The 13,225-nt window shown below is 40.7% G+C and overlaps 1 protein-coding gene across 13 annotated transcripts in view; it reads right to left on the reverse strand.

Annotated features, from left to right (window-relative positions):
• FHOD3 (formin homology 2 domain containing 3) overlaps positions 1 to 13,225 on the reverse strand; it is a 650,322-nt gene that overhangs the window by 83,296 nt on the left and 553,801 nt on the right. For all 13 annotated transcript variants that reach the window (XM_045007832.1, XM_045007840.1, XM_045007828.1 and 10 more), the window contains one exon: positions 8,659 to 8,817. In XM_045007832.1, coding sequence (XP_044863767.1) covers positions 8,659 to 8,817 — 159 coding nt within the window. The remainder of the gene's footprint in view (positions 1 to 8,658; positions 8,818 to 13,225) is intronic.

The raw sequence follows: 13,225 nt of genomic DNA on the forward strand, positions 1-13,225 counted from the left end.
GTGGGGGGGGGGGGGGGAAGGAGACATATTATAAAACCATTACTCTTCTAGGTTTAGTCATTCTGAGTCTGAGTTCCAAAGTTTCTGATAAGAATGCTTCATAAAGTACTAAGTCCCTTCTTGAATCTAGGAATTTTATAGCCAAATATATATTTTCTGACATTTCACCCACAATTTCACAGGGTCTTGTGCCTTTCAGACAGCCGTTAACCATGCAGATCTACAGTTTACATAATCTGGAAAAAAAAAGTCCAGAACTCTACATTTAATTACTATGATCACCTGAATTTATAATATTTGATTTGGACTCTCAAAAACCCATCCAATTTTAAAGAAAAGGAACTGTATCCAAAATACTTCATAATGTTAGTGATATCTAGAAATCAGTAACTGATTATCAGCCTTGCTTCATTAAATTGGTTTTCTTCTTCAACTATTCATTGAATTTAAATTTAAATTTAAATTTAAAGCTAGGCTCCTATATACCCAAGTCACGTTTGACGAAAGGTCCTTTTAAAAAGAAAATTCCCCTCAATTTAATTTCAAATAATTTTAACCTGATGAAGGCTAAAACTACCAATATATAACTTATACAATAAAACATCATAATCTAGAACCTTAGATACACACACTGTGCTCCTGTATTCCATCAAGGCACAACAGCCCACCTCAACCCCTTCGGTCCACTTTCCACTCAGTTACATTAGTCACGCTTACATGCACGATACAAGCCTCCTTAGGTGTACAATTTGGGTCTGATTCTGCTTCCCTTACTCATAATAAGTAGCATTTTCCAAGCAGAATCACTGATTGCCTTCATTGAGGATGAGTACCAATAAGTGTTGTGGTTGACTTATTTTTTTTTATTTGTCCTTCAGATGGATCTGCTAAAATCACATACTGGGCACACACAGAGTAGACTTTAAGCTTATCTCATAAAGAGCCAAGACTGCCGCTCTCACTTAGAGTGAATAAATAGCACCTTGATCTGCAAGTAGTCCAAACTTGATTGGACATATTGAGTGCCAGACTTTCAAAAGAAAGCACAACCAATGTGGCAACTAAAAGATGACTCGCCGTTTTATGTGGATTCATTGGAAAAGGGTGCATTTTTGCAGGAGCACCTGTCGGGCCCCCCTGTGAAAGTATGGCCCTACCAGTTAATCCTCTACATACTAAATTTAATACATCTGCTTGCTTAAAATCAAGCACTGCCTCTGTCTCTCTTTTTTACTATTCTCAGTAACTAACTACTCCAAGCTCAGAGGCTTTAAGTACACTACATACAGCCACTCTTTTTTCTACATATCTCCATTATGCACTTCGAGTAAAAAGTCACAGGGATAGCAAGATTTGTTTTTATTTTACAGTGTAAAGCTGGAGGACAAACTTAATTTTTGCCTTTTGATTTTGGTTCTGGCTGTTTATAATCCAAAAAGGTTTTTCACAGTCATATTCTACATAAATCTGCCAACTCTTCTGATTTATATAATGACACCCCCAGAGGGTTTTTTAATGGCTCCCACGTGTATCTGATTTCAGCTCAACCCTTGGAATATATTAGTCCTGTGGGCTACACCTACATCCAGATCATCAATAAAAGATCCTTCTAATGCTAAAATTATGTCTTCATTATGGGAGCCCAGGAGGACAAAGGAAATAGAAGAATGCCCCAAAACAAGATTTTGCCAGTTTCCTATGCATGCTAACACACAGCACTATCACTTTAAAAGCATGACAAACCCACAGCTCCCTCAGCAGCCTATACTACGGGACCTGCAAAATGATGACTCCCAGTTCTACTGTACAATACTATGGTGTTGAAGCCTTTCTTAAAGCGTGTAGGCTACATATTGCCACACATCAAAGTGAAAGGCAGGCTGTGTCCGTACTGTGGTTTTTAGCTACTTGCAGCAGGGAAAAGCTCTAGCGTGGGGGAAGCAGTGGAGAAAGTCTCTGGCAGCTCCCTGCGGAGGAAGCTTTTCCCTGTGTATGGGAAAGATTTCAGCAGTGGGGAGGCAGCAGGGCACTTACACTGCTAAAAATAACTCTAGGACCCTCGGCTCCAGACAAGCCTGATCGCCTACATTCCAATTTTACAGCCATCCAGCCCGAGCCCCACAAGCCTGAGTCAGCTGACATGGGCCATCCGTGGGTGTTTTATTGCAGCACAGAGGAGTGGCCACACTGCGAAGCAACACTGGAGCTGCACATAAGTGATTGGATTAGCAGCGCAGAGTGATTGAATCACCAACTGATGAGTTGCGCTAACTTGAGTTTGTAGCCTGAAATTATATTCCCACTGCATTACTACCTCAAGCATCACCAGCAATTGAGTTTTTGAACTAGTGATTACTGTGTGTGGTTGGAGCTGGTTTAGGGACCGCACTCCAATTATACCTTGAGCAAATACTGCTGGGAAGATAAGCCCTTAGAGGTGCAGCACAGACCTCACAGTGCAGGGAGAGGAGAGTAATCCTGGGCTGCTCTGGGGGCTGAAGAGTACCCTGGCAAAATTTACACAGCTTGAGTCACAGTTGCCTCCTTGGGCTGTTCTATAGGCTGTAGAGCTGCATTATGCATCCCGGGTTCCCTACCCCAACATACCTCTCCTACCCTGCCCCTAGCACAGCCCCTAGCTCAGGGCTTGTGAGGAGTCCTTAGAAGGCAGCCTTACAGCAGTCTATCACATTGTCTGTGCTGGAGAAATTCTCTGGATATGGGGCTTTGGAGAGTCCCTTATGTCATGCCAGTCTGTTTACCTGGCTTACAGGACCACAGGGGGCATGAGGTTCTCAACCCTTGTTCTTTTGTGAAACTTTCCACACCATTTTAGCAGTAGCTTCCTTACATAAACTGTCTATAGGGAAATGGAGAAAGCTAAAACTCTTATGTACAAAATGTACTCCTTGATTCTTTGGCAGCCGTTCAGTTTGCTACAACAGTAAGGGCCTATTTTTCCAAATTTTGCATGGCATGGCTAAGCAGAAAAACAAAGCAATGAGAGAACAGGCTCAAATCTGTTATGCAGAAATACAGAGCGCGTTGACACACTGATAAGTGGTACAAATTTTGATATGAATATATGACTATTACTGCACCCAACAAAAGCGAGAGAGATGGTGGCTGGAACTATGATTACCAGTGCAGCATTGACATTTTCACTGGCAATCTGAGTGAGCAGCCTCCCTTACAGTCTGGCAAATTAACACAAAAGATAGTAACTTGTAATATCATAGGCAGAGAATATAGCAATGTCTATATTTAAGATTTTAGACATTTCATTTTAAAGGCTCATTTTCCATTGCTTATAACTTTTTTAATCTTCAACTTTCTTTCAGAATTTGGCAGACGTGGAAGCAAAAGAACAAAGATAGCAGGGGGAAACACATTTTATCCCTTAAAAAGTTCTGTTGGCAACTTTTTTTTATGAACAGCTCTAGCACAGCAGGGACAGATGGCAAACACTTGAAATCTGGCAGGAAAAGAGTCCCTAAATTGCAGATGGGCTTTTCAAAATGCCGGTGAAAGTTGACTATCATTTGTCAAAGTTATATGATTTTAACAATCGTATTTTGTGCATGACTGGAGTTTGCAATCTCTGAATGGTCAGTCAGTATTCTGTGGGGCTTGAACAGGAGTGTGTTGATTGGGAAAATTTGTAGGCCATGCAGTGTTTTTATCTACAATTAATGATGGTGAAAAGCAGAGACAACGGGATTCTTCCTTCCATACAACATGTGAGTGTGTATAATACAAAGTAAGGAAGTAGGCAAAGGGTCCAAAGGAATCCTGGCTTCTTCTAATTGATCTAGAAAGTTGTGTATGGAAGGAGGCCACATAGATTGCATGAATACCACACTATAGAGCAATCTACAGCTATTTAACAAACAGTTGAGCATGGTGGAATTTCTATATTTTCTTATTTAAAAATGTAGGAAATTCCATTAAAAATCCCCAAACCTATGTCACAAGAATGGTAAGACTGCAAAGCGAAGCACTCAGAACTCAGGAAATTAAAATGTGAAGGTGATTTGTGCAAAATTAGCTCTGCCTTAGTCTGCGTATCCATTACAATAGGATCTGTTATTAAATGATCATAAACTATTTCCCCCCCACATGAACCCTACCTCATTCAAGATATAGCTTGGCTATGGACGAAACGGCATTATGGAGTGAACTGATTGGCTTTGTTCACTGCAGACGTGATATGCAGTGCCGTGAAGGAAACTGTTGTCCACAGAATCACTGTCTCATTCATTGTAAATTACGTGGTGTGTAGTGTAGGTCTCTAATCATCATCATCATCATCATGTTCCTATTACATCTCTGGTGTTTAGGGCAGTGATGAAGCTCTTCCACTCCTGTCTGTTTCTGGCAAGTCTTTCAACGGTTCCCCACCTGTGACCCAGGTTTTTCAGCTCGGTTTCCACAGCTCTTCGCCATGTTGTTTTCGGGCAGTCTCGTTTTCGCTTGCCTTCAGGTGTCTAACTTATTGCTATTCTGGTGATGGAATCCGTTTCCATCCAAAGCACATGATCAATCCATCTCCAACACCTCCTGGCAATGATGGTGCTCAGATCCTCTTGGCTGCACTGTGTCAATAGATCTTGGTTTGAGATTGTTCTGGGCCAAACGATACGGAGGATTTTTCTGAGGCAGGTTGTATGGAATGAAGACAGTTTTGACATGTCATACTTTCTCATTCCCCAACATTCTGCACTATAAAGTAGCATTGAACGTACTCAGCACTGATAAAACTTGAGTTTGGTATTGATGTTGTATTTTGATGATTTGCAGACTGTATTTAAGCTCCTGAGGGTGTTCCTGGCTTTACTGATTTTGTCCTGGATGTCCTGGCTTGTTCCACCGTCCTGGCTGATCGTGCTGCCCAAGTATGTGAAATTTCTACACTGGTGAGAACATAATCCTCTATCCGTACTGATGATGGTGAGGCAATATTAAAGGTCATGATATCTGTCTTATTGCGTTGATTTTCAGTCCAATTTGCTGGCTGAATGCGTTGAGTTGTTTTTTCTTGTATATGGTGTAGAGTATGTGATAGGAGAGCGACATCATCTGCGAAGTCTAGGTCTTCAAGGAATGAGAAGAGTGTCCATTTAATGCCTCTTGGCATGTCTTCTGTTGTACGCTGCATTACCCAGTTGATGGCAATGTTGAAGAGGATTGCAGACATGACACACCCCTGATGTACTCCTGTTTTGATTTCAAAACCGAGCTCACTGTGATCAACACTGTATGTAAAGTTGAAAAAGAAGCTTTTGATGATGATTATATGGAAAGGAATTCCATATGCCTGCAGAATGAGCCATAGGCTGGTCCTGTGAATGCTATCAAAAGCATTCTCAAAGTCTATGAAATTTATGTAGAGTTGCTGTTGCCATTCTAAGCACTGTTCTATTAAGTTTCGTAGAGTGAAGATCTAGTCTGTGCATCCATGCCCTTTCCAAAAAAACAGCTTGCTCTTTTCTGAGAAACTATCAACTGCTTCTGATGTATGCTGGACTATGATCTTACACAATACTTTGGTTGGCACAGATAAAAGTGTGATACCACAGCAGTTATTACAATCACTGAGAGTTCCTTTCTTTGGTATCTTCACTATAACCCCATTGGTCCACTCATCTGGCACTTTTTCCCTTTCCCAGACTGATATAAATAAAGAGTCTCTCATGGAAGAAGGAGAATGGACTTGAAGTTAATTCACTGGACTGAGATCCAAGATATCTGTGTTCTATTGCTGCTTATATGACTTTGGGCATGTCACTTAGTACTTTCGGTGGCACGAAAGTACTGCTTACTCCTAGTCATCCCCTTGTGGTCAGGCATGGCGTAGCTGCTCTCTCACTAGGTTAGCAACCCTCGCTGACGGTCCCTCTGGCACTGTAGTGGTGAGTCTGCCAGATAACTTGGCCCTCCAGCCAGGTCACTGTCTTTAGTCCACTCCTTCTGGGTTCCCAACTGTCCCAACTGAAATTCACAAAATGTTGTGAGAAACAAAAGCCTTCTGCCCTCTCTGGGGCTCTTCCATGGCCAGTCTTTGGGTCCGCCTGCTGCCCCCTTGTGGGGCTTGACAGCAGTTACAATAGGCTTGTACACCCTTTGCCTTGGGGCTGGTAGGGGAACCTTGTCACTTCCCTGGTTACTCAGGGTGTCTCCCTGCCTGGAGAGATTTTCAGTCCCTTCCCTGCTTTTTAATCAGGATCTCTCCCAGGACTCTGTGTCAGGAGAGCTATTCTTCCTCAGTCTCTTCCCTGCAGTTTCCTTTCCTTCCCCTCCTCTGCTGACATAGGACCCAGTAGGAGCCTTCGTGATCCTGCAGCCTCTGCAAACACAGCTAAAGACTCCTTTTACAAAGGAATTACCTGGTTCCTCTCATGTGGGCCCATCCTGTAATCAAGGTTCACTTAGTCTCAGGCTCTCCAGCCCACAGGGCAAGTCATACATGTACACTCTCTTGATACCTCAGTTCAGTACATAATACATCTGTGAAATGGGTGTCTTATTATTTCTCTACATCACCAAGGTGCTGTGAGGATGAATTCATTAAATGTTTGCGTGATACTCAGCTATTACAATGGAGTGCCACAGAAAGGAAATAAAAAACCTTCTTATTCAGTGCAGGGTTCAGATGGTGCAGTAAAAAAAAATAAAATAAAAAACACGTGGCCACACATTTAAAATGAGGAGAAAAAGAAATACTGAATAGCTGTTGCTCACTGAGCACCATCCAACCTCTGCACTGGGTTCAATCCTGTAGGGTACTAAGCACTCTGTCTCAGATGCAGCAAAGCACTTAAAGCATGTTACCATCTTTAAGCACATGAGTCGTTCCACTGCAGTCAATGGGAGTACTCACATTCTTAACTTCATGCTTAAGTCTTTGCTGAAATGGGGGCACAGTACTCAGCATATTGCTGTTGAGCCCTCAATGAGGTAGTGGTCCTGTGTGAAAAAATAGTATGTGGCCATGTCATAGGAGACTATACCGGAATGCATATGAATCAGGAGAAAAATGAAGGTTGTGTAGGCAACAATATGTTATTTCCTGACTTGGGAGTGCTTCACTTTGCAATCTGCCCTATTTTGTAGTATATTTTAAAAAGAAATGATGGAAATCTCGCATCAATCAGGGTGCAGCCAGTGAAACGGCTACCCAGAAAGGGTGGAGATGGTGCAGGCACTCACTATCCTGGCAAGTGGCTAGGGTAGCCTCAACAGTAGGTCACACTGGTTGGAAAGGTGAGGTGTCCAGAACAGCCGGTGAGGTGTTGAGTCTGCCAGGGGAGGTAGAAATTTAAGGGAGAAGATGCATACTAGATTGTTAACATCTTTGCTACGCATTTTGTTTTGGTCCCTCTCTAGAGTCATAATTACTAAAGGCCTGATTATTCACCTGCAGGATATGAGCAACGTACTATGGGAGGCAAGTAAATGTGTCACTGGGAAGTACTAGTATTCCACCAGAGGAAGATCAGGCCCTGGCATTAAGTTAAAACATAATAGTTTTTTTTTTCTTTTTTGCATTTGACTGTTTGCAGCTCTGTTTCCATATTACCTTGCTTTTAACTTTTCCTTGTTTCCTAAATACGGGGAGGAGGGTGAGGGCAAAAGAAAAATTTAAAACTAAAATATTGGAAGATGATCTGCAAATGACATATTCAGTCAGGTATTGATTGAGATTTTAGACCAGGTCTTCAAGCATGCAGATTACTCTTACTGTAATTGTACAGGTTTAGTAAAAACGTTTAATTTTTTTAAAAATCAAAATTAAAAAACAGTAGCAGCAGTTTCTTTTTAGACTTCATAGAGGAACAATGTTTTGATAAAAGAATAATAAACAGAGCTCATCTTGGAATCGGTAAGGAGATCTGAAAAGTGAAACATGTAATGGTAAAAATTACATCATCTGTAATCTTTTTACCAACTGGCTTACTTCAAACAACAGTAACACAGAGATGCTATTCTGAGGACAACCCGCCATTGCATTTGTTTTCCATTTGACATACAATCTAGAACAACTGCAATAGCAAACCAGGCATGAACTTTATTAAACCTTGTACAGTTTCCAACAGTTCTAGGAACTGTGAATTTATCCCTTGTATGTGCAAGTGTGCAAGTGTTCGACATTTAATATATATGTATGATGAACTGTATTTAGGATTTTTAATAACTTAAAAAAACTGAAATTAAACTTTGAGGGAATACACAAAGAAAGATAGCTGAGTGCTACCACCCTGAAAATCTCAACAGGAATTTAGATTCAAATTTTCTTAAAGGTTAAGCACAGAATGACACTTAATAAACAGCCTTATGTTCAGAGAGGCAGAGCACCTGCAGTTTCCACGGGATACCAACTGGAGTTTAAAGTACTCTGCACATCTGAAAATACTAAACATGGATTTAGAAGCCAAACTTTAGGGACTTAAGTTTTAAAATAAATCAGTCTGAGTAATAAAGATGCAGGATTGAATGAAAGAACCCACAGGTACATATAACTAATGTCAACCCCCAATGATGAAAATAAGGCACAGAGATTTTTTCCTTACACAGAGATGAACTACAGTATATCTAGTACTTGGGCAAAATTATATGCTCACAATTTAACCCTGATCATACTGGACTATCCCTTCTTACCTCTATTCCCTCCTTGTTTAAGGCATATTCATCAAAGTTCAAAATAGCAGTCTTGATGGTCCTTGGCGGGGGTAACACTGTCAATCCAATATTAATAGCATTGCTTCGTTTTGAGTCCAGCACAATGATCTCTTGTCTCTTTCCATCTGCAGCAGTTTTCTTGGTAAACAGGTAAAGAGAAGAAAATTAACTTTGATACAATTCTCTGATAATACAAAGCAAAAATTTACATCGGTCTTCAATGACTTGAACTTATGTAATAGTAGCAACACTCACAATAAAAACTAGTGCATCTATAAGCAAAATATGGGGTAAATTCACTGGGGATGCATTGGAGTAAATGACAGTAGAAGTCAGTGGGGTTGTCAGAGTTTAAACTAGAAGGCAGAAATTAGTCTTATAACTAGACAAGATAACTATATTATGTACTTTTAGCTATGAGGCTTGGGAGTACAGAAATTTGGGATGGGATTCAAAATTTTTAGATAAAGTTTGATGTTGCCAGTATAAAGTGATACCTGTCTCCAGCTGATAGAAATTAAATGTCACCAGAAACTGCTAGAATTTGCAGGCCCGCTCAGCAGTAGTGTGTACTAGTGGTTAGAGCAGGGAACTGGGAAGCAGGGCTCCTGGGTTGTGTTCCTGACTGGCTATGTGACCTTGGATATGTCACTTAACCTTTACCTCAGTTGACCTATTTGTAAAAGGGAGACAGTAATACTTACCTATCTCATAGATCTGCCTGGCTTGATTCAGAATGACTCTATTATGTTAGAAAACAAAGGTAGACAATGGTTCCATGATTGCTCTCAGAAGGAGCTCCAACACCTCCTTTTTGGAGGTGCAGCATGTGTCCTGCCTGCACTGCTTTCTGCCCTGTGGCTGGTGAAGGAATAACACCATCCCATCCATTGTGGTCAGAGTACTGTGGCTGATCCCTGTGCAGGTGTGGACCTACTTTTGCTCTCTGATCTCCTTTGCACTTCCCTGTAGGGCCAGCTATACGCTAGTCCTTAATATGTACCAAGGGCTTTGAAATCATCCGGTGAAGTGTGTTAGATAATAATGACAATACAGATAATAATGAAAGTGAAAATATTAATAACAATATATTTTTACAGACCTCAGTCACGTATTTTTTTTTATTATAAAAATGTAAAAAACATTCTCCACACCCAACAGTGACAAAAATGCCTAGCCAACTAAGTAAACTGATTTGCAAAACACGTATAGGGGAATTATAAAATTTTCAGCATGGTTTTCATTTAGGCAACATATCTTTTATTTTCTCATCACACTGCATTGGAAGGTGCCTTTTTTGGAAAGCTAAGCATGTAATTGAATATGGCATATGATGTAGGACTCTGTTACACCCTGGACTTTGTAAGCATATTTCTTTCTTTTCCTCCTTCTTTGCTAGCATACAATATGGGGTGGGAAGATGCTGTTCAGATCCATATCTGGATCAAATTTAGGGATTTGAGTTAAAGTCTCAAGCCCCTATTCAACAAAAGCACTTAAGCATGTACTTAACTTTAAGCTTTAGCTCCACCTACCAGCATGTCAGCTCACGCAGCTGTGCCTGTGAGGAACAAGAAGTAATCTGTGCATGGTATAAAACTGGGGCAGATTACTTCCCTTTTGGATCAAAGGGGGAACTAGGAACCAGATTGTTACTACCTGAGTCTCAACCTGTTTCCTGGCCTGCTCTCAGGTTAATGCAGCTAAGCTCTGGCATTACTTGGAGCTTGTGCCAAAGCCACAACTGGGTCATAATTGTTCTAAAGGCTGGCTTACATACATTTTCATACTGGTATAACTATTTCTGTTAACTGTATGACTCTTTTAATGTGAATGCAGTAAAGATGCCTTTTACCACTATAGCTTATTTGCCTTCTTGTAAGGGAATAGCTATAATGGTATAAGCACTTTTACACCAGTATAACTGGGTCCCCAGTCAGGATGGCATAATGGTATAGTATAGTTAAAGAGATACAACTTCTGTGTATGTAGACGAGGCCCAACATACATTTTTAGATGACCAAAAGTGAACTTTGCTTTCAGTTTTCTAGCTCTATTTTGCCAGATTCGTTTTCTTCATGACATTTGCCAAAAACACCCTGAAACCACTCTTGACCTCTTCCCTCACTAATGTGACAGGACAGTCTCTTTATGGAGGATCTAATTTAAGCATATTGTGATATACACTTTCCCCTAAAGCAGTGATTTCCAGCTTCAAGGCCATTAATCAATTTTCCAGGAACACAGTAAGTGGCCAACACCACATAAAAATAAAGCTCTGTTCACCTAAGATCACTTCCTCTTGAGTCTCAATCATACTAACCCTTTTGTAAACAGCTACTTTCTAACTTGTATTTCACTGTACCAAATTATTTATTATGGGTAATACCGAAGAAATTTAATATGATTTTTCCAATAGCCTTGCAAGCAAGTACTTTTATATTATTTAACATGAAGACAAAAATAGCTTCTTCCCAAAAAGTAACCCCTGCATGTGCAGCATTTAAACTGGCAAGACAATCTGAGTCACCTGACTCTGCGTCAGTTATATGGAGGATGTTGCATTGTCCTCCGATTGTGAGAAAGCAATTAGAGCATCCCATCTATTTCTATCTTGATTAAGAAGGATTATTAGGATTTCCAAAGGAACTGAATGGGATTTGGAGCTCTAACTCCTTTACACTCCTTTGGAAATCCCAGCCCAAATGTGTAATTTCCCTCAGCCTTCACCGAAGTTATGCACATGCAAGGGATATCCTTGTGCACGCAGATGAGAATATATTCCTTAGTCTTTACTCCCTGCTGGTTTCTCAGGCTCCAGGAACAGTAAATCCAGCCCTATCCAATAGGAAATAAGCCAGCAAAAACATAATTTCTAAACTATGCACTGCAGACAGCAGCAGGGTTGCATGATAACATAATTTAACACAGCAAAGGTGCATTTGTTTTCATCTCTCTGCACAGAAAAATAAATACTTTGAGTCACCATGCCAATATACCTGCCTGGTTTCGCAGTTTAAGATGGGAAGAAATCTTCAGACTTGCCCAGTGAGGAAATCTGAGCTCGCTCTTTATGCCTGCTAACAAGCCCTCTAGTCCCACAAATAAACTGTCTGCAGTGGAGGATGCTGTGATTCGTGTAATCATGCAGTAGTTTTCTCTGTTATGTTACCAGTTTTCTGCCAGAAATCACAAACGTCTCCACATGTTACATTCAGCTATCTGAGGTATATTTTATTTTATTTTGTTGTAGTCTATTGTGTTTAATGAAAAACTTCTTGTGAGCCAGCACCAGGAAGTGGCTGTTTATAGCTGTGTTTTGTGGAAATCATAGTTAAGGATTAGAAACAGGAGTAAAATTGGTTGCAGCTGTATCAAGGAGCATATCTGGTAAGATGGAGCCAAAAAATCCATACCTCATCCTCTCTTCTGATCTTAATTTTAGTCTCTCTCTCTCAATTTTCTGAACAATTCATCTGATGAGCAACTGACTACATTTACTGCATTGAAATCTGACTGGTTGAACTTTTATTCATTACTCTGTATTCTGTTTTTAGGAGAACCAACTTAACTTGTAGCACCTCTTGACTTATACTATTGTGCAGTAGACCGGATTGGACACTAGGAGATTGGCACAATGTGATGTGTTCTCACTGGAAATTGACAAACTGGTCTGAAAAAGTAAGAGCTGGGCTAATTTGAGCACAATCACCAAAGCAAACCTGATGGGGGAGGATGTACACGTGCGTGCATGCATTATTATTATTATTTTTAACAGATTCAGTTATGTCTCTTTAATGACTCCTACTTTATCTAAAATCTGCTCTATCTGCCCTCAACAGGTTTGATGATATTCCCCCTAACCTGTGGGGAGTCTCAGAAGTCTGAAAATCTTTGCTGGGCTAGTTCTTGTTCTTCATTACTTGATCCAGGCTTCCTGGAGTCAATAGTCTGTGATACTTGTGACTCACAGAAGATGCAGGGTATTTGTGATTTGAAGACAACAACTAGCATGAACAAAGAAGAGGGGCCTTCACTCCCCCCAACTTAGATTTGTCAGAAGGAGAAGATGGGAAATAGGACAGATCTTGGACTGGACACACAGAAGACTGGGATTTAAGAGGCAAGACCACCATCGGGGTGGTGCTGAGATAAAGCCTGAGCCAATGCCCACTGAAATTCATAGGACTCTTGCCACTGACTTCAGTGGGAGCTGGATCAGGCTCACAGACAACAGAAGTCACAAGGTGCAGCCCAAGAGATCAGGCAGAGCCCAAGAGACTCATTGTACTCAGAGGAAGAGAAGAAAGTCAGAGCACTAACACAAAATATTACTGGGATTCATATCAAAGATGTTAAAATGGTCTGGATGAAAATGGGAAAGGAAAAGGGTCTGGCTGAGTGGAAGGAAAGATGTTGGATTATAGAGAAAGAGACAAGAAGGCTTCAAAAGTTTGGCTATACATCAACACTTTACCAGGCTTATCCAAAGGTTGTCCATTAAAACAGCAAGTCTTAAAAAAAACAGTGCAATCTTCTGTGCAAT

Source organism: Mauremys mutica, chromosome 2 (assembly GCF_020497125.1).
Source record: "Mauremys mutica isolate MM-2020 ecotype Southern chromosome 2, ASM2049712v1, whole genome shotgun sequence".
Lineage (NCBI taxonomy): Eukaryota > Metazoa > Chordata > Testudines > Geoemydidae > Mauremys > Mauremys mutica.